The sequence below is a fragment of the Diadema antillarum genome, unplaced genomic scaffold (assembly GCF_040938485.1).
Source record: "Diadema antillarum isolate AM-2024a unplaced genomic scaffold, OU_Dant_1.0 seq00000304_RagTag, whole genome shotgun sequence".
Taxonomy (NCBI): domain Eukaryota; kingdom Metazoa; phylum Echinodermata; class Echinoidea; order Diadematoida; family Diadematidae; genus Diadema; species Diadema antillarum.
Window position 1 is genome coordinate 251,484 of NW_027271327.1, and position 23,633 is coordinate 275,116.

At 36.7% G+C, this 23,633-nt stretch overlaps 1 protein-coding gene across 1 annotated transcript in view; it reads left to right on the top strand.

Moving 5' to 3' along the window:
* Positions 1–6,296: 6,296 nt before the first annotated feature.
* LOC139730380 (uncharacterized) overlaps positions 6,297–23,633 on the top strand; it is a 73,453-nt gene continuing 56,116 nt past the window's right edge. Inside the window, exons 1-2 of the mRNA XM_071641246.1 lie at positions 6,297–6,366; positions 17,041–17,190. Coding sequence (XP_071497347.1) covers positions 6,297–6,366; positions 17,041–17,190 — 220 coding nt within the window. The remainder of the gene's footprint in view (positions 6,367–17,040; positions 17,191–23,633) is intronic.

Sequence of the window (23,633 nt, forward strand, 5' to 3'; positions counted from 1 at the left end):
ATGCAATGCTGTCTGTCGCCTGTATTCGTAGAAAATGGCTACCACTCATATCTGTGAACACAAGAAAATCCTGAAAGCTGGTAGTACATGTACTGTAGTGAGATACTTCAAAACCTCATGGAAGCAGGTCTAATAGGCAGTGTTCTGTGTTATCACGTGTTTCTGACTCGTTTGCTTTGCTTGTCCTGTTTTTATCATAAAATAAACGCTTATTGGCATTCTTTTTTGCAAAGTCAAATTTGTCTCAGTGATGTTCAGTTCATGCTTTTGAGTTTTAGACATTGTGTCACGCAAGAAACCAATTGCAAATTAAAGCAACTTTTATACGTAGTATGATTGTCATTGCTGTAATGAAAGTATGCATCACAGATGCTTTACCTATTATTTCTTTCCAAAGAATGCACAGAGAATTTCCTTGTAAAGAAATCTTGTTAAAACAGACAAAGTAAATACAGGAAATGAAATACATGTAGTGACAGTTTTACGCACAAATCCTCGTTCTAATGAAATCTTGGGAAGTATTCAACGAAATCTCGTATCCGTGTTGTTATACACAATGTATCTACTATATCTATATCTATATGTCTATCTACCTATACATGTATATATATATATATATATATATATATATATATATATATATATATATATATATATATATATATATATATATATTAAATATATACATGTATATATATATATATATATATATATATATATATGCCTACTGAGTATATTATACACACAAACATACATATATACTATATTACCTCCTTCCCTCTCGATCTCGATCTCTTTCTTCCATGCAGTGCAGGCAGGCAGTTTGAATAAACCTAATTCACAGTAGCATTCAGATTTCGGGTGGGAAAGAGAGGGAGAGAGATAGACAGAAACACAGACAGACAGACGGACAATGAAATCACGAGAGATCAGAAGGTGATGAGAAGTGAAAACTGATCTGAAGTATAAGGGCCTAACATGTCGATTTTCGGAATAACCGAGGGGAAATGTGGCATATGGATATGTAGTCCACCGCTTGTCCTGTAGAAATGCCAATCATTCTACATCATCTTCTGATGACGCAGAACATTGATGATTTTACATTCCATAACTCCTGTTTATTTTTGCATATATTGCCATTTAACAACAACGACATAAAGTCAAGAAACTGCACGAAGCAAGACAACACATCTTGGAGATGAAGGTCATATCTTTTATCACCATATCATTTTGTTCGACTATATACAGTACATACAACCTTGGTTACAATTTAAAAGTTACTCTCGTTTTGTATACCTGTCGCTGAAATGTTGTCATTGCTCCCCCCCCCCACTCTTTCTATATGCCTTTGTACCCGCATTTTGCCTATAGCAGGTCAAGTTACAAGGAGTCCTAGAATAAAAACAAAAAACAATAAAATCTCCATGTATACAGACTGTTTGTAAGTAGGAGATTATCGGATTACGACGCTTGCGCCACTTTCTGACCTTTTGTGCCATTTGACGCTCGACCAAGGAAGCGAGAAATTTTCGTCTGTGCCATGAAGTGACATGAACACATAATTGCCCTTGCTCACATTATGTGATTACCTAATCTTTTTGCGGCAACTCCTCCGTTATTGGGCATGCAAGGACCGCTCCTCCCCCCACCCCACACACACGCACTACAAAAAAGAAAAAAAAAATGTTGTGTTTTATAGTTTGCTGCCACATAAAAGGCAGTTGAGCACGATACCGCCCTCCTCCGCCCCCCCCCCCCCCCCCGCGTGGTCATCTTTACCGCATGCGCGTTCCCGATTTTTCGGGAATGAGGTATATTTTAAGGGCTCAATTTTAGGGAAAAAATCTCGACAAATTGGTTAAGTAGGGGTCTTTCAGTGCTTTTAGTATTTTTCCCGTAAATACAGTGTATCTTTAAATAGGGGTAGTTTTCAAATCTTTCCCTGATAGTCCTCATATAGGGTTCCGAGTTGAATTAGTTTCAAACTTACGAAAATTCCGAAATAGGGGTATAGTGGCACCTCTTGATGTTAGCCAGATTTCCCGAATGTGCTTATACTGATGTGCATGTTGTCTTGCAAAGCATGCCGGGTCGGCCTTCTCTTCGCATTTCGCCACATGCACTGCCAGCTTCGATCCATTCAAAAGAAAAATAAACTCGATAGGGGTAATTTTGCTGGTTTTCCTTTGGAAAGCCAGTGATAGGGGGTCTATCCCATTCCCATCCTCAAACTTCGGAGGGTATTTCGAAGAATCTAAAACAAGCATTAATATTATGCGCATGGTGGACCGTCTGAGTGAGGTGGCCAGGAGCACAAGTCATGTTCAAAAGTCGAAGGGATCTCCTGCATCCATCTATCCTAAATACTGTTGTTGCATCAAATTTATAAATATGCTGGTCTGTATTCACTCGGTATTGTTTTCGTCCCTTTCCCCCTCTTCAAATATTGTCCAGATTTGTGTGCACTTGAGAGGTAAAAAGGGCAATACGATATTATATGCGTGTACGAATCCTCTGTGAGCTTTTCTATGATCTGTTTGGACAATGTTCGACAAAAGCTGAAAGACGCCCTTGTTTTTTGATAGCGAGTGATGACCAGCATGTCCGTATCAAGATACAATCTGGTGTATTCTTCGTTTACAGGTCACCGTGTCCTTGATGGAAGGGATCCCCGACGAACTGCTTTTTGATATCGACTTTTCACGCACTGATTTACATGTACATCTGGATTAATACCAAAAAAAAAAGTACGTCAGAGGCCGCGTGCGGGGAGCCTGCACATAGTTTTCTTCAAGTGGTGGTGGCGGTGGTGGTGGTTCGGGGGGAGGTCGTTGTGTAATACAGGGGCGGCGCCGCCGTGGGGGCCGTGGGGGCTCGGGCCCCCACACTTTTTGAGCACTATACAAAGGAATACATAAGGTGTCATCACTTTGGGCCCTCACATTTTTTTCAACCAGGAAGTACGTAAGTGGCACTAAAATGGGAGGGGAGAGAATGAGCTGAGGACCTTTTTTTTTTTTTTTTTTTTTTTTTTTGCTTGTCAGCTGAAGAAACCCGGAAGTGGACGCGGGGACGGGGAGAGATGAGCTGAGGACCCTTTTTTTTTTTTTTTTTTTTTTTTTAGCTTGTCAGCTCATGAAACCCGGAAGTGGGCCCCCACACTTTTGAAAACAGTGCGCCGGCCCTGTAATATACCCCCTTTATTGCTTTGATGCATGGGAAGAATCTATAGGTAGAACTCTCAGAAAGTGGGGGCGGTGAGGGGGGGGGGGGGGAGCCTCAGGGCCATTCGGGCCCCCTCCTGACGATAAGGATGTTGTAAGAAGCTTTCGACATATCAGTTTTACCCGTCTGTATCGCAAGTCAAATGGAACATAGAATGCATTCATAAGTTGGGATAGATATTAAATAATTGGAATGAGCAAAATTGGAATGGACGTTATATATTCAAATAAACATAACATGTAGGCCTATACATGCGAACCTCGCTATAAAAAATATTCGGGACCATGAGGAAAAAAAAATCTCGTAACAAAATCCCGTTAAAACGAAGTCCTATAGGTTGCTACCTACAAATGTGACCTAACAAACAAGGCTGCAAAGAAAACAAAGGGTGCTATTGCGTCTGCCCTTCAACTTTTGGAATTCTCCTGAGGTCAAAAGGGAATAACATCGCCACATTCAGAAATACGTTGCCCCCCTTTTTTTTTCGTCAGTCAAGAATTTGTGCAGCTTCCTTCGTACCTGCTACAATTGTACTGATATGTAGTGGGGTGCCGTTGAAATAGCGAATAATTATTGTTCGCTAAGACTCCTAAGAGTACTTTGATAGCCGTGAGATATGGTCGCCAGTTACATTTTTTTTCAAAGTAACGGAAATTGTACTTCAAAGTTGTCCACATGTTTGAAGCTGCTGTAGGTCTATTCCACGCACATTTCAGTGTAGTACTGAATTAGTCGGAAAAAGTCTTTTTAGCACAAGGATCTCATATGAGAAGATTCACTTGAACGTTAATAATTTAATATGTTAATATATAATATTTCTTGGTTTGCTATGTAAAGATTAAATCATGGGGTTTCCAATACGCAGCGAGGTTTTCCTAGATCTAATGATACAGTGCGACAGGGGTACAAAAACAATAATAAAAAACCCTCCGAAATATGCCAAGAGGATTGTCCAGGACTTTGTGCCAGTTTTTAAAACAAGGGAGAAGTCCAACGCCCACATACGAGCATTAAGTTCATTATTTTGTGCACAGCCAAATTTTACAGGAGCCTGGAGAAGGATATCAAAAGTAAAACAGCAGCAAATTTGACGTACATAGCTTCGCAAGATGAGCTTGCATTTTGTTCACTTAAACAATGACCAAAACAACTCATCCTTTATTGTTTGATTGACCCACGTTCCAGGCTTTTGATAAATATACATATATATATATATATATATATATATATATATATATATATATATATACATATATATATATATATATATATATATATATATATATATATATATATATATAGAGAGAGAGAGAGAGAGAGAGAGAGAGAGAGAGAGGGAGGGAGGGAGAGAAGAGTTATAAATTGTAATCTTATTTTCACGGCTATACCGATATTCAAACAGCTTTCTTATAATTTATTCATTCATTGACACGAAGAAAAAAAAGATAGTACGGTGTATATTACTTGCAGGACGCTTAAAAGAGAAAACTGAAAGAATTATATAAGTGATATGTAAGCGAAATTATATAAATTGTAAATACGATTCAGGCTATCTAAATGAATGGCTGGCGGTAATACGTTTACCTTACAGTCAAGCAGGCGCGAGTCGAGCTACATTGTACTTGCATTATTGTGTCTGCTCGGGCGAAATAATCCTCATTACATTACCCCTGATGGTTTGAAGAGAAATTCGACAGCTTCTTATCTTTTACCGAACTCGATCTATTTTCACAAAAATGATCCTTTTTATATAGCTGTATAGCTTATAGTTGAGTGCTAACTTGACCGAAACAAATAGAAAAATAACAGAAAAAACAAAAAACAAAAACAAAAAACAAACAAGCCAAAACAGCCGGAATAAAAATACAAAGATGCTCTCAAACAATGCGGGATCGTTCAAACTTTCGGGAAACCCTTTTGAGTCGTAGCCTTTCGCAGTGTTTTACCTATAATAGTGCGAGGTTTCTATGCCAGTTGATCTAGATTACTTTACATCTATTTTCTTCCACTATCAGACTATACGTCTATTTGTCCTCAGACCTAAGCACAGCCAAAAATGTAAGTCCTCTAAAAGTTGTGCTGTGACCTTACAGCCACTAATCCGATTTCTTAACAATGGTCAAGATTCTAAACCCACAGATCTCAGACAACAGATATTGTGTAAGCGGATAATGTGAGAAAAAGATACAAAGATTCACAATGAAAAAAAAGACCAAAGTGACACCAAAGTCGATTTCGTTTACAAACATCGCAACTATACAGCAGGATCTTAAAGAGAGAAAACCTCACGTATTATGTTAATTCGATATTTGCTAATAGGAGGAACGGAGTTAACTTACGTTCCTGAAAATTATATTTCATTCCCTCGCCATGGCTTCATTTTCTTGGGGAAATTACGACACTTTTGCATCATGTCGTCACGTGCTTCGCGTCTGACAGAAACGCCCATGACGTCTCCCCAGTGAGGGCGTGTTTACGCTTTCCACCGTGTTTGCGATCTCAAACAAGCTCGTTGCTCTACCCTGTTGGTTTGCGGCTACGCCAATAAAACCCATGAACGCAGTTATACGACCCAGTCTGCAGGAGAAGGGGAAGGAGAAAGGGTATACTTTCGAAAGTGCTTTTCGAAAAGCGTCTGTTTCTTTACACGCATACATTTATGAGCACATTACCAACGATTCATTTGTCTGCTGGCCCGGTATAGAATTCCTTGGTTGTCGAGCAATGACTTTTTTTTTTCCACCCATAAGCCGAAGACCCTGTCTTTTAACTTGGGGTCATATCACAAGTAAAGCTAATGGTCCGTTTCCATGTTCATGAGATGCATTTTTTTTTATCTCTCTGATTGTTCGTCTTCGGTTACTTGGCAAATGATACTGTCTTCTGTAAATGCATGACACGTGCATGCTATCACATAAAGAACAACAATAAAATTGGCAGCGTAGATATCCTGCCGTGACAACAGCGCTGGGAACGCGCTAGCTATTTCAGAACAGTCTAGTCGCGGTAAAAGTGAGAACGGAAGCTCTAATCTGCCATTTTGACGATTTCTGCGAGGACGGACTGTAACCATGGTGGTTGGAAAGAATCTGATTATTCTATGGGTCTCCATGGTTACCTACCTACTATCAGTGTCTGAAGGTAAGCTAACGAAGTGTTATCAAAATTTATAAAAGTGAGTTTGGTTGAAATTGTCTGCATCTGTCTATGCTAAACTGTGGTTAATATACCGTACTTGCATTTTGACCAGGAAACCCATTCAGTATAAAAAAAAAAAATTATCTTGCAGCGTAACAGCAGTCAAAAGACAGCAACGAAAAAGTTCAATTGGGATCAAATGTAAACAAACGAAAAGAAAAGTGTGATATCATTCCGTACGGTTGTATCAGAATTCTGCATGCGCCTTCTGAAATTTCAGAATTGACTGGTGTTCCACGAATCAATGTACATGAATTTTCGGCGTTTTTATTTTTTGTTCATGTACGGGAAGAGGTATACCAAAACAAAATTGCCAATTCACACTATGTACAATAGGACTCATATGCGGAGGGTAACATCTGACAACGAGAACAATAAAAGCTTCATCACAAGCACCGACAAGTGGACCTTAAATATGAAAGTTACGGAATCTTTCACATTTCAAGTTTCACATTTCAAGTTTCAAGTTCAAGTTTCACATTTCAAGTTTCACAAGTTTCACATCTTTCAAGTTTCACATGTTTAACTGTATATCTGACAGCAAGAGCAACTAAAGTTTCCTCACGAGTATACCTTAAAGAGGAAATCCAGTCCAAATATAAGCTAGTCTGATAGAAAAGAGTAAAATTTTTGAGTTCAAATAAGGAAGTTATGAAATTTGAAGTTTTGATAATTTCTCCAAAACAGTTCTTGTACAGTGAATATGAATAGGCAAATGACTGAGCTAACCATGTCATACCCTCACAATTTTCCATTGATCGTGTAAAAAAAAAATGACGAAAATTCATCGTTTCTGTCCTTGAAGTCTGAAACATGACATTATTCCTGGTTTAATAATTTCAGAATAGTGAACAGTAGAATATATGAGGATATGAGCCTCGGGCATAACTGCGTTTGTATGAAAAACTGGAAATTTCAAAATTTTATGTACAAACTATGTGGTAAGTTGTGAGGGAATGACATGCTCACTTTGCCATTTGCATATTCATATTGACTGTTCAAGAACTGTTTCCCCCCCCCCCCCCCAAAAAAAAAAAAAAGAAGAAAGAAACATAATCATCACCAAGCCATCTTTTCGGCTCGTGATCTTTCAAAAACAAACAAACAAACAAACAAACAAACAAACAAACCTTCCCCGAGAAGTCACCGTTAAACCGTACCAGATTATTGCAACGCATTAAAATTTTTAGGGGAAGGATACACGTACCATATTTCAATGTCTTGTATATATCAAACAGGAAACTTCGCAAATATTTTCGCCTTTGGTATTAAGAAAGACCTGTGACATTTTGGCTTCATAGCTCTATCTAATTTTCGTATAAACATTTGCAAACAATATGACTTTTATTATTCAGTGAAAACATCTTGAATTAGTTGTTTCAGTGTAATTTCTATATGTTTCTGTAAATTTTTTATTTGATTGTTTTATTCTTTCATCAAATTTGTATTCTTTTGTTTCTCTGAATATACTTTATTCATCACGGCCCGGCTGAACATGCTGCGGATATGCACTGAAACAACTAAATATAATACTTGTTGCTTTGCTCTCGCTCTCTCTCTCTCTCTCTCTCTCTCTCTCTGTGGTTTTTCCTTCTTGTTGGTGTTATATAAACTTGTGATATCTCTACTCGACAATCTTACCGTGTTCTCGCAAGCTTAATCACTTTTCGGATTCTTCCGCCATGAGAAAGCTCCAAAGTCTTGTAAGTGCTCACTTCAGTTCTCGAGGTCCTAACACAATACTCCCACAACTTCTCTCTCTCTCTCTCTTTCTCTATACCTCTATCTATCTATCTATCTATCTATCTATCTATCTATCTATCTAACTAACTATCCACCCATCCATCTATCTATCTATCTATCTATCTATCTACCTACAGTATATCTATCTATCGAAATCACTTGGCGTAACATGTGGAGTCCCGCAAGGGTCCAATCTTGGCCACTTCTGTTCACAATCTATATCAATGATTTGCCTAACTGCTTGCAACGTTCATCGGTTGCATTATGCTGACGACACGTGTATTTATGTGTCTGGTAAAAATGTAAAACAGATTGAAGAAAATTTAAACCATGATAGGGCCCGTATTGCAGATTGGCTATCCTGTAACCGATTAGCCCTTAATTTGGAAAAAATGTGAAACTTTGCTAATAGGGTCTAAGAAAAAGGTTAAGCACGAGAATTTGAATGTGAGTGTAAACAATGTTAGAATAACTAAAGTTCCTCATTGTAAATATCTTGGTGTGCATATTGATCAGTCACTAGACTGGAACCATCACACTGAACATTAATGTTTTGTGTAAACGCACTGTCAGAAATCTGTATTTGTTAAAGAGAATAAGACATTTCATATCAGTTGAAACGGCTATCATATCTTATAAATCCATAATTCAAAGTAATTTTGATTATTGTGATGTTATATGGTCAAATATCAATCATAGTTATATTCAGCGTCTTCAAATTCTCCAGAATCGTTCTCTAAGAGCAGTGTTGCAGGTGAATTCGAGATATCCAACTAATTTGTTGTACTCACAAATTAATGTCGACATACTTGAGATGAGAAAAAATAAACATATGTTCTGTACAATGTATACAGTTGCTTATAATTTAAGCCCTAAATATATGAGTGAAATGTTTGAGTTGAAAATTTTTGATTATATAGATGATTTAAGGAATACAACGCTGATATTCAAGTTACCATATATCAAAATCTGCTTTAGGCAAAGGAGTCTTAGTTATCAAGGCCCAAAATTATGGAATACATTGCCAACTTCTATTGCGTAAAACAGCGAACAACTGTTGCGGTTATAGACGGAGTTTAAATTTGTATCTGACACTATTGCACCCCTCCCCCATTTTTTTTTCAAGTAAGCCGAGCATGTCTTCATTTTTTTTCTGTAAATTTCTTTTTTTTTTGTTTAATTTTGCTCTGATTAATTGTTTCATCTAACTGCATTTTGTATATATGTTTCATGTACATGTGTATATGTTTTGAAAAAAGTATGTCATTTTTACCTCATGACGCACGGACATGAGGAAGAACAGCCGTCGGGCTGAGTCATATGCCGTGCTGAAATATATAAATGAAATGAAAATGAAAAATGAAATCTAACCGACTACATCTATTTAACTATAAATTTCATCATGGATCTTTTATTGAAGGCACACCAATATTTCTAATGATTAGAATTCACAATTTCTCTCCGCCGTCGTATTCGCATTTGCCTTTGACTTCGGTCAAGAAATAACAGCGGTCTAAACTTCTTACATGATAACATTATGCCCAGAATCTCAGCTGTGTATCTTTACGACTGTGAAATCAAAATGTTTAAACTGCCTTGAAGCTTCCTGTCGATTAACTCTGTAATTACAGTCGTAATCGCGTTCGCAAAGAATGTCTATTTTATTTTGAATCTAGTATACGATCATACAGGGGACTTCAATGAATCGACGTGTAAATCTATACAGTTAGATTTTTATTACCTCATTGCTAGAAGAATGTTATATATACGTTACCAAATGAGAGGTCCGAAGAATCAGTCCCCAACCGTGATACACAGAAAGTGCGCTATATAGCTAAATTCTATGCACAGAGTATGCGCTTACAGATCCTACCAGCACATCCACCATACACCCCACGAATTGATTACAGTATATTTGAAACATGACTCTTACAATGACTCTTTACACTGGATAGAAGTAGACATCCGCGTGTCATTTTTCGTGTATGGTAATGTGATAGCCTGTTTGATTTAATGGGGATGTCAAGTGGAGTAAACAAAAAAGAAAACATCCATCATGGCAGACCTTGCAGTTTAATGAAGGAGGCCTAGGGCAAGCGAACTTTCAATTATTCTATATTGACATAAGTATTATCAGGAGGACATTTCAAACACTGGCAACGATGCTCAAAATGATGCTGTCTTAAAGTAAAGGCGACCTTGTATTAACATTTGTAAGATGCGAGGCACGCAATCAAACGGTAATTATTTTTTGAACATAACAGTTTATCGTCTAATGGTTTACATACAAGCATATCATTGTAAGGTGTTTTAATGAGGAATACGTTTATCATACACTGCCGTTTTGCTGGAAATTTCACTGCGCTATATTGTTTGATTGTTAAAATCATCAAAACATTTCCATACATTCTGTGAAAGTAGTAATATAACTAAAGCAGACGAATGTTCGGAAGATAAAGCGCTATTTGGAATCACCCGATACGGAGAATGAAACAGCAAACTACGTCAATTCAAGTCAATTTAGCTCAGTTCATGCAGTTCAATTCAATTCAATTCAATTCAATTCAATTCAATTCAATTCAATTCAATTCAATTCAATTCAATTCAATTCAATTCAATTATGCTTTATTTCCATCCAACAAAAGGAAATACATTAAAAATGACATAATACAAAATACTCTTGTATACAATATAAGTTACAATTTATATTGCCTGACAACTTGTAAGAAGTGAAAGTCATAATTTTAGGATAATACAATATATATATATATATAACGAATGAATGTATAATGAGAGAAACAATGCATACTAAACTTTTAAAGGATGACAAATAAGTACAAATATCAATATGGCCAAAGAATTTTTTTTTCTTAAAAGGTGGTGGCCCGACATTTATTTCAGGTAGTCCTGGGCCAGAGCTATATACTATCCTTATGGCTTTGTTACGCATTTTCCAAGTCAGCGTATCCACTACAGTTCAGAAATTTGAATAACTCGTAATTATCTTTGCGTGGGGTACTGCCTTGGAGAGGTAGGCCTATATATATATATATATATATATATATATATATGTATATATATATATAATTATAATTATAATAATAGTAATAATAATAATAATAATAATAATTATTATTATTATTATTATTATTATTATATTGCCCTTGAAATTAGGAATGCATATTACCGACTGCATTATGAGGAAGAACCTCACGGACTTATCCAAAGTAAGCAGATGTATGCGCTCCTTGAACATAAGATATTCAAATGACATTAACTTTAATCATAAATCTGCTTTGTATAGAGATGTTGCGATGGGTATGTGGTACCCACTGATATTTCACATGATCTTCAATATGTTTATAATCAAAGTATACAGATATGAACGTTGATATAAACAGTTGTAAAAAAATGTAAAATTATGCTTCTTGTGCTTTAATCTTTATACTCCTTGTGAATTTCAGCATTTATTTGCTCTTGTCGTTTTGTTTTGTTCATAAATTCTTCAAGTTTCAGCATATAGTTTTCTCAACCTTACTTCTCTTGATGTGGAAGTAAAGTGATAACAAAAGGATATAGATTCATAAAAACTATCAGTATTGTATGTAAGAAAGCTTCTGTTATTCTTCTTTTATGTAAAACCCACAGTACTGCAAGATTTTAAAACAAATTTACAACACAGTGAAAACGTTCCATCCGTTTGTACTAAACCGATTGCTTGACGGGATCAAAGTATGCCATGCACTAAATCTGTCGGCAATCGCCCTTTTTTCGGGGGCAGTCGCGGACTTATCTCTTCGTTGCGGAGGTAGGTTTGTAAGATATATTTGTGACAATAAAGACACTCTATCCCCGGCATTCCTTGATGATTCAACACTGTCCAGCCTTTTTTTTCTGTCTAAATGCCATCGTTGTAATCAACATACATGTAGTACCATATATTCCCGAATTACGAGGAGGAAAAGAAGGGATGACTGGGGTTGGGGAGTAGTATATCTTTTATAATTATATTTCATTTATTTATTGTTCTCCATCTCCAACCGAGACATGATTAATACACTGCAAAAAGCCGGGTGTTAAATGTATAATGAATCACCGAGTTGATGTTAAATTTTCGGTGCTCATGCATTTGTGGTGTTACATTAACACGCATGGGTGTCACTTCAGAATATAAGACTTTAAAAAAAATAGGTAATTAGTTTCCGTTGTTCTTGTTGCTTTTGAACTTCAACAAGAACTCTCCGATAATTAACCTGATTTTTGAAAAAAGGGGACACATTACACAACAGAAACAGTAGAGGATGTTGGTGGTCTCCTATTCACACCGGGCGGATGTTATACCATTGAAATTAACACCAGCAATGTCAAATCAACACCTAAATGTCATTGTTGAATCAACACTAGCGCAGTGTCAAAAATATCACCAGCTTTAGTGTCAGATTGACACCATGAAGTACCAGGTGAACACTTTTCAACACCCTCACAACATACTTTCTACACCTGTTGTTGTGGTCCTGTATTGACACTGGTTTGTGCTAGATTTAACATCCGTGCTTTTAAATCGCCGATCTTTTTGCCGTCTACAATTACGAAGTTTTACAGGAAAAATGCAATTATATATAGATATCAGATGTACAATAATCGAACTTTATGTGTCTGCAATTGATGAGCAATAAAAAAAAAATATATGTGTATGTGAAATGCTGTAAATGGGGAGAAATGGTAAAAAGGCAATGCTTGTAACGTATAGTGCATCCACGTCACACAAGAAGATTGTCATATTACATAATTGATACACACTTTTACATGTCATACGGAATTGCAAAGATAAATTACACGAATTGAATAAGACTAAAGATCCAACTAACAATAAACAAACACCCCTTGCAAATCTCAACACTGATTATTCCCCCTTCCACCTAATTTCACCTTAATCAGTGAATATGATATGTTTTGCAGGAGACAAGTTACGGGAAACAATGACGAGGATTTTATGACTTAGAATAATAGGCTCTCTAAAAGTCAAAGGAGGTTCGCTAACTACACACATTTTTTTTTTCAAACCAGCAGAGCAAAGTAAATTTCACAGATTTTAGTTTCCATGACACCAACGAGGATTTCTCAATTTATCTTTTATTCTACTTTGCTACTACGTTTTTTGTTGTTTTGTTGTTTTTGTTTTTTTGCAACGATAGGTGCAGTGTAAATGTAGCATTTGCCCTTTTCACACAATCGATTTGAAACATTTAAAGTGCTGCCAGTTCAAAATTTTGATGCGTAAGTAATTTGATAGAGTTCTGAAATAGTTTTTTTTTTTAGCACATCACAGTTGCTTTGTGTCAATTTTAAAAGGTTTTACCTGACGCGCATAATAATACCACGTAGATGAAACTAGCTGAGTTGCGGCTTTGATATATGTAATAATATAGATTTTGCGATGAAAGCTAATGGTCCGATCAATAAAATGCTCAACATCAAAACACAGTGAAGAAACTTTTTCTTTTTAGTCCTTCAGTACGCTCGTCCATCTGTGAGGTATAAAAAAGGCAGTCATGGTTTTAATGTGCTGTAAAGAACCCTCATACCTGATCGGCATTTCTTCGATGAAATACCCTATTCAATATAGTCTATCTCGTTTTCATATATTTTTTAAGACTTGCCATTTTCCGGACTCGATTCATGAAAGAAATCATGATATCCTATATTCTTGAGAAGTAAATAATATGCAAATTGAATGGGCGAGTCACTTATGCTCTGTGCGTTCAAAGATCTATAATAATCTGCGATGTCAGTCCGTATGGTCGATTTCTAAAGCCTTTTTGAGCATTGTCCAGCATAAAAACATGAAACCTCGGTGATCTGGATGGCAATGGACAATCATAATGGATATAAAGCTATTATACCATCAGGCAAGACCACCCAAATAGGATGACAAACATAATGATGAACTCAATATACACATTCATAACATAAAGTACAGTCATTTTTTTGTTGTTGTACATGATTATAAAAGCTCCAAACTACCTGATATATATCATAGACAGTGCTACTATTCCTTCTCTTCTGTCAACTTCTTCCTATCGAGCTATCTTCATCTATGTCCCTTCGAATACGTCTCTGTCTATAGTTATATTACCTTAATGGTTATCCTCCTTGGCTTAACATTATTGTATATGCATTCGAGGTTCAAGTTTTCTATTCCTATTTTCATTTTGTTCTTTCAGTAAAAAAAAAAGAGGAAGAAGAGAATAACAATCTTAGATACCATATCGCCCTGTGGCCACTATCCAAGTCAAGAAAAATGCTTATTGATAACGGTCTCCCACACCTGTTACTTAAAGGGGAAATCCAATCCAAATATAAGTTAGTCTGATAAAAAAAAGAGTAATATCTTACAAGTTCAACGATGAAAAAGTTGACTGAAATCTGATGAAAAATAAGGAAGTTATGACATTTTGAAGTTTTGCTAATTTCTGCAAAACAGTTCTTGTAGAGTCGATATGAATATGCAAACGAGTGAGCTAGCCATGTCATACCCTCACAATTTTCCATTGATCGTGTCCAAAAAAAAAAAAAAAAAAAATGATGAAAATTCAATGTTTCTGTAGTTAAAGTCAGTAACATGGCGTTATTCATGGTGGAATAACTTCAGAATAGTGATCAGTTAGATATACCAGAATTTGAGCCTCAGGCATAAAATTGCGTTTGAATGAAAAAACTGGAAATTTCAAAATTTTATGTACAAACTATATGGCAAGTTGTGAGGGAATGACATGCTCACTTTTCCATTTGCACATTCATATTGACCGTTCAAGAACTGTTTCCTGAAAAATTAGCGAGACTTCGAAATGTCATTTCTTACTTATTTCTCATCTTATTTCGATTAATATTTTATCATTAATTTCGTAATTTTTGTACTCTTTGTTATCAGACTAACTGATTTCTGGACTGGATTTTCCCCCTTAAGATATGATATACCGGTATTATGTTACTGATGGGCGTAATTATTTCAATTCCTTTAAGAAATCACATTCATATTTTGATGTGAACGTTATCGATGATTAGTTATATGACTCACTCGTCATGTAAAAAAAAGTAACTGAACTGAACGGAATAAAGAGATGATAATGACAGGAAAGAAAAAAAAAACAGAAGGAGAAAAGTGGGAAGAACGAGCTTGGCAAATGTTTTAAAGGAATTAATTCAGTTTATTATTTTTGCTGAGAAAAAAAAAAGAAAATCCCGAATGGAATATTTTACTAGTTGCAAGGCAAACTTAGGATTACAACAAACATTTTGTAATATCTATTCATTCATTATATTTGTCAGCAGTTAGTAGTTCTGATGTAATTCTGCTTGGCTTGTGGAAGGGTTGTTTCGAAGGGTGATGTCCGTTATTCCAAAGGTTCGTCAATCCGAAAGTGAAATAAGGTTCGTTAGTTTGAAGGTTCGTTAATCCAAAATATGAAATAAGATTCCCTATTCCGAAGATTCATTATTTCGAAGCACACAAAGTCCGTATATTTTACCCGGATGTTGTTAATCCTAGAATAAAATAGGGCTCGTTTATCCGAACATTTGTGGCGTTATTCCGAAGGTTCGTTATTCCGAAAATGAAATAAAGTTTGGTATTCAAAAAGCTTGTTATTCCAAAAACGAAACAAGGTTGGCGATTCCAAAGGTTCGTTAGTATGCACCTTCTTTTCATTTCGGATTAACGAACTTTTAATTGTTTCATTTTCGAATCAACGACACTTCGGAATAACAAACTGTGATCGGTTCGGGTGATGGAATAGCTCCATGGAATAATGGAGGATTTCCATTCCCGATTAATCTCTCTGTATCTCCTCTTCATCTACCCTTTATCCTTCCCACTTATTCAGAGCTACCCTTGCCACACGATAAACCAAAAAACTACACTGAACATATTATGAAACAACAACAACAACAACAACAACAACAACAACAACAACAACAACAACAACAACAACAAGAACCACAAACCTTTCTAAAGCATGTCGTGCCCAAGGAGGTAATGCTCTTCAAAGCTCTTTACACGTAAGGGGAGGAGAGAGGAGAAGAAAGTAGAGGAGGAAGAGGAGGAAGAAGGGGAGTTCTCTGAAGCACCTCTTCAATTCCCTCTTCCGTTTCCTTGTTCAGCGTATAGGCATTCTCTTTTTTCTTACTTTCCTTCCATTCTTTCCATCTTTCTGTCAAATCGTGTCATGTTGTTGTTGTGTTTCTCTTGTTTTGTTCCGTCTTGTCTTGAATTATATTCGTGCTAATTATTTGCAAATAAGTATTTCATAAGATTTTTCTTTGAGTGGTTGACAATAGACAAGCTTGCTTTTTAGTGGACCTCCCAATTCTTTTTTTTTCCTTAACTGAAGCATAACTTTGTATTTTTTTTTTTGCGCCAGTATTCATGCATATCTTTATCTGTATCATTCATCCTTTGCAAAGTAGACTGTATATGTTTAGGATATAATTCCTCGTTTATTCTGGGTTATGTTTTTTTTTTCCCTTTGGAAAAGAAGAATGGAAATAAATGAATTGAATTGAATTGAAGAGGATGATGAGGAGGAGGAGGAGAAAGAAGAAGAGGATGAAAAGGAAGAGGAGGGAAAAGAGAAGAAGGAGAAAGAAGAAGAGGGCACGGAGAAGAAAGAGGACGGGGAAAGAGGAAGAGGAGGAGTAAACTAGTGGTGCTGGAGGAAGAAGACGAGGGGAAAGGAAGAAAGGAGGGTAAGGAGGAAGATGAAGTGGAGGTGACAGTTGGGATGCGGAGGATAATGTGGCTGAAGATGACAGACTTCAATCATTCACTCCGATCTTAATGATGAATTTTCTATCCTAAACCTTTATTTGCTACAGGGCAGTGGGACTGCTTCAACAGACGTTCCTGGGAATATAATGGAACCTACCATTACGGATGTATGCTGACCGGAAGTGCTCTGGACTGCAACCGCTGTGAGAACTGGACTTCCGTTCTCGGCAACCAGTCAGAGATATTGGAACAAAATAGTGAGTACAAGGGATTATAGAGTCCATCAGTAACTATTGACAACGTAACAGCAACAACTCCATTTCTTTTTTTTTTCGGTCTAATGAACCTTCGGGTTGCTTGTTCCCCACAAAAAACAGTCGTTTATCAAAAAAGTGTTTATGTAGCACCCACCGGGAGAAACTATAGGATAAGATTTCATGCGTGCATCACCTACTTGAGGAGTTTCTTGTGATCTAAACAAACAAACAAACAAACAACCACACAAAACAAAACAAAACAAAATAAAACAAAACACCAAACCAAAGAGAACGTGTGTATCTTGCTTGATTGATACTATAGGGATATCTGAAATATGAGGAAGTATTGGTTACCTCGTAATTTGTTCTGAAACAGAAGAACATGGTATTAAGCGAAACTATTGTAATATTAAAAGAACAAGTAGCAAATTACAATAATTTTACCAGTCGTAGTGGGAAAAATAGGGCTGTGTATAAAACTCGCAGTCAAGACATTGGTTGACACGTGAATGGTCAATGATTTGAAGTGTGTGATACTCTAGACTATTATCAATAAAGATGTAGACTGTAATATTTTTCACTGCTTTCCCCGGTATATTTAAAAGCGTGGTTACCGATGTGCCAAATGGAGCGTAACTTATTTACGCTGTGGTGGCAATTAAGATGAGTATGATAGTAAATGTAGTTGATATGATGCATAATATAAATATTAAATTAATTTTCTTTTCATTTAAAATGATATTCATAAGACATGTAAATAAGAACTTATACAACACACTTTTACCAACTGGATCAATTTTTCCCCCCACGTGGGTCAGTCAATTCGTCAAAATGCAGTATCTCAAGTCGATTTTTTTTTAAAACATTTCATTGCTGCCCATAGGAATCACTCATTTCAAACGGAAGACGGAGAAAGCCTTATGTGCAATAATAGTGTAATGAATGTATTGTCAGTGCGTACAATAAAAGTGGATTTCGGGGTATTCCTCATGTAGACGCCACCATTTTGATTGTGAGTTGTGAAAGAGTCCTTCAAGAAAGTCTTGTTATTTTGCGAGGCCAGATCAAATATATCTGATATGTCATCTGATAAGTTTCAATTGATTAATTTAAATTCAAATTTATTTCATTTTTCGACTAGAACATAGACATTTCACTTTCTTTGGTATCAGAGAATAATGTTCCATAAACATAACAAGTCAAACTGAGAAGAGTACCAGTTATGAAATAATCGTGGAACCTTCTGTAGTGTATTCACACATTCTCATTAAAACTGAAAGTGATGAAAATGAAATAACAACATGCACATTTCGGAAAATAAATTCTATTGAGGGACCCACTAAAAAGACAAAGCTTATAGAATGTGGTCCCCTCAGGTAAAGAACGTCAGTAGAAATATAAAGTAGTATTAGTTGAGCCGAGGATTCAGCTTTTAACTCTTTGCGAGATACTTAGTAACCACTTTACGAAATGTTAAAGAACATACAATGGTCTAAGAGGAATTCAAAGTTTATTTGATGAAAATTGGTTTTGAAGTGGTTGAGATATAAAAAAGTAAATCAAAGCGATCCTATAGTATAAGGTGGGTCCAACCTTTTATTCGGATTGCTTTGCTTGGGATATCTCAGCCATTTCAAAACCAATCTTCATCAAATAAACTGTATTTCCTTTTAGAATAATGTTCTTTCATATTTTACAACAGATTTCTCATTATCTAAAAACAATCATAAAAACCGTTAAAAACCTGAAGCCCCATCCCTTTAATGCACAAAGAAAAAAGAAAGACGCTAGGATTCATCTGCTTTGACAATGTCTGACGACAGTAATAGTTTGTGAGAGGACGTGTGTGTGCTTGTGTGTGTGTGTGTGTGTGTGTGTGTGTGTGTGTGTGTGTGTGTGTGTGTGTGTGTGTGTGTGTGTGTTGGGGAGGGGGGGGGGAGGGGATCTGTACAATTTTTCATACAACATGTACAATGTTACCGTTAAGAAATCTCGTTGAAATTTGTGTGTGACTTACACGCGATCGCTCTTAATTCTTTCTTCACACACGAGAGTCATGAAAGGCTGTATGTTGTTAGTAGTATAAACACATAAAATAACCATGAAAAACTTTAGTTTGGAACCATGAAAACTTTTAGTTTTGGAACAAAAAGACAAAAGAGTCGGGCACGTACCCATAACGACGGAAACATGAACATCATTATTACCTGCGAATGAAACGACCAGGGGGCATTTCATAAAGCAGTTTGGTCGGATATTTTTCTGAAAAACTGTTAGAAGCTACTAAAATCCTCGCATCTGATTGGCTGAGAGCAGATTTGTCCGACAACTTTGTCGGACAAAATGCTTCATGAAATGCCCCCCCCCCCCCCCCCCAGATCACGATCGCGGTTCATGATGTAGTGATTCCGTTATGAGTGCATCGTAAATTACATACCTACACGGGAGAACATTCTAACATGCGAGAGATTGCTAATGACCTGTCTCAGTGTGGTACATTGTACAAAGTCTCCCTGGCATGCATTCATTGGTAGTTCTTTCGTCCGAATGCATCATTTATTTCATTACGCTAATGGCTCGATAAAAATCAGGAACATCCATGAGAGGGCGTGATTGATGTGCAGGAGAGTATGAATCATTTAGCATGTGCCTCTCATTTACACAAGGCAATTTTGCGTGACTTTCACTCCCTGGTGACAGGTCTTATCAGAATTCACACGAGCTGTTTGGACAGCATCTACATTTTAAACTGCCATCAATTTTAAGCGAATATCAAAGAGACCGATATCTCTCTTTGAGTGTGTAGAAGGTTTCGCCTTGGCGAGTTAAGGGCGTCCTGCAAACTCCCCAATTACCTTAAAATGAATGTATGACAACCCCCTCCACTCTCCTCCTTTTTTCCGAATCCTACAGCAGGTTTGCATCAATTGCAATTACAGTAGTTACAGTTTCCATGGTTTCAACTGGACAACAACCCATCAGATTCGTGCAATTTGGTTGTCACCTGTGTAAATATAAAGAGCGTATAATAAATGTCTATTGAATTGAACGGATTGCACATGTTAGCGTAAAATGCAGACACCTCTCATACCAGAGTGACATTTGTGTAAAATTTTAGGTCAAATTTCCGAAAGAGTCATCTATTTATTCTTGACTTGAGTGTGTGTGTGTGTGTGTGTGTGTGTGTGTGTTTTCCCATGCTGTATACTGAGTTAGAATGGGTCCAATCACGTCTGCAACCTTACAGAACTGTATAGATTCATTTTGATGTTTATTAGGTTTAAAAAGTTGACATACACGCTTGCATCCACAACGCTCACATTTTGTTTTTGTTTGTTTACGTATAACATAAGTTATCATTTTATTAGAAGAATTCTCGGCACAAACTGAAAAGCGACATGCACATGTACGAAATAATTTCATCGTCGAATATGGAGCCTGTGCTAAGCTTTAAGGCGACAGAGAGTGTCATTCTAAAATAATAAATCGGCAAAAGTGTTTCTTGGAGAATCTGTAGTTTGATTGCAAAAGTGCTTTGTGACTATCATTTTATACTTGTCTATTCTATAATCTTTGTCCATCAAAGCAGAAGTTTCCTTTGCAAAACCGAAAGGGCTTGTAATATCTTGTCACTCAAGGTCTTTCTAATGATTACAACTGACGAAATTTCAGGAGACGAAAGAAACCTTCAAATAAGTCAATGTCCACGCTTTTCACCGACGTCCTTGTATACAATTATGCCTAGATCGATCGATTATCCATGTGATTGGACTTCGGCTTGATTAACTGCCATCCCATACTAAACAAAGTAGTTTCCACGAAATCCGGGGTCAGTTAACTGTATGGGAGCTTGATAGCCATGAACGAACGGACATAAAGCCAGGATAAACCCTTTCCACGCCATGGACTTTGAAAAGTGTGTGCAACGCTATGAGGATATCTGTACCAATGGACATTCAATGTACGCAAAGGATTAAACGGAGTCAGTTCGGAAGGAAGCGTAAAGGGTGATGATGGTGGTGGTGGTAGTTAAAGTGGTGGTAGGGGTGTATTTAGGGTAATTAGACAGGCGAGCGTGTCAATTTATGAGGAACTACACGCCACGTTTGAATGGAATTTGATTAGTATTAATAATTTCAGAAATGTCAACTACTCATTTTCGATTTGCTTGACTTTGTTGTGTTTCGTCAAGCCACCTTGATCAGGGCCAGGTTTACCTTTGAGGTCTACCAAAAGTATTACCCTAAATTTCGTTACAGGGACCTGACTTCGAAATCAAACGTCACTCTGACCAGTGGCTATATAGCATAGAAAGTTAAAGGCGCGGAGTCGCTAGAAGTTTGTGGCCCTAAAATATGGTGAAAAAAAGGACCCAGACAATTTTCTGTTTATTTGCTACCTACCTCTTTGCAGCATCTCCGCCAGTGTACGTGTGCCTCCCAATAAAATCTGGCTGTAGGTGGAAAGTGTACAAGTGTCAGGATGAGTGGGTCGGCCAGCGAAGGATAATAAATAATTAATACAACTCATCAATGATATTCGTTTCCCGCGTAGGATGAGTGCTCTTCGCGAAAGACCATTATAGCATCATGTGTTATTGAGACTAATCACGGTTGTTTGAAAAGCGAGGATAAGTAGTTTCGTGTTTACATCATCTCTCCCATCATTTGCTATAGCTATATCCTGGAAAGGCATGATAAAATCAATTTACTAGATTCCAGCTTTCAAAGGGTCATGGACTTGCCATTAAAAAGAAAAGGCAACGAACTTCCTGTGTGAGAACAATCGTCCATTCAAATTCAGTCAATCAAAAGAAAAAGACTTGTTTACTTGATTGATTTCCAGCGTCCGACTGCTTTTTGGTATCAACTATTATTTATATGTGGCAAATTAATTGATAACCATAGCACTGGAAAATTGAAGGCCGATTGGACGTGTGTGCATAGAAGGCGGATTGTCATCAAATTGTATGAAGGGGATCCGAGAAAGCTTTTAGGAAATTATTACCCGAGCTCGCCATTCAGTGGTGAAAAGAGATTAGTGGTCACCGGATTTTAATGAGGGTATGATAGTCCGTCTACACAGGGAGTGATTAGTGCATTTCATTGCTTTATCAAACGATGAGTGTATACAGAGAAGAAAAAGAGACATGGAATTTATTGGGTATGTATGCGTATTTATAGGTATTCTTAAACACACACCCACTCATGCATACACAGAAGTAGGTGCTCCTTTCATTACTAAGAAAACTATCATATCATTCACTGCGTTAAAACGCGCCACGCACACTAAAATATATATTCATGCCGGCAGTTCTGTTTTGTATAGCATCATATAACTATCTTGCTGTTTGAAAACATAAAAAAATGCATTTTTTTTTTGGGGGGGGGGAGAGGGAGGGGGGAGGGGGAGGGGGGTCAATTATATTATTTTGTCGTTTTTTTAATTGAATGTAACTATAATGAATGGAACTTGAAGGTCGCTCTATAAAATACAATCGCTTCTTGGAGACTTATAAGAAAATAAGAATAAAGGCTTTAATATGAAAATAAGAGTAAAGGCTTTAATATGAAAATAAGAGTAAAGGCTTTAATATGAAAATAAGAGTAAAGGCTTTAATATGAAAATAAGAGTAAAGGCTTTAATATGAAAATAAGAATGAAAGACTTTGAAAAGCTAAGGCGTTCGAATCACAATACGGATGTTTGAAAGTTTTTTTTTTCTTTTAATGAGGTCGACATTTATCTCTCGTGTGAGGGCACTGTTCTGGTCCTTCAAAAAGATACATTATTCTACTATATTTATTACATGGCAAACACACAGATGCTGCGAGTGTTAAAACAATGCAGTCAGAGTAGCTGGTTCTGGCTGACTTTTATTGTATTATTTTGCTGAATATAGCCCAAAGGTACAAGGAGTAAAAAAAAAAGAAGAAAAGCAAACCCAATTATTGATGTAAACCAGATAAAGACTGGGATGTTATGTTATGCCGAGGAAAGCCGAAGGAAATAAGACAGATTATAGAAGAAAAATATTCAGACAGGAAAAACGATGAATATAATGAAAGTTTTCTCTTGAGACAACATATTGTGCATATCGAGTAGAAACGGAATGACCAGAGCTTGCCCCGTTATATTTACATTGTGTCACTCGTGATAATAACATAATAATGAGAAACAGGACATATTCAAATATCATGCATTGTACGGATGACGGGAAAAGGAACGTGATATAAATATTGTTTGATCCCCTAAAGTGTACAATGATTCAATGGTAGGTACCTTATGATGTACAAAATGTAAGATATCCGAAAAACGGTAAATATCATAATGCATGTAATGTATGTATTGTAAGTATGTTCTGCGTCACCTGCGTCAACGGCAGCAGCAATCGTCCAGTCCCCTGGCAGCTCCCGCAGACAGTGAGCCGGATACATAAAAGCT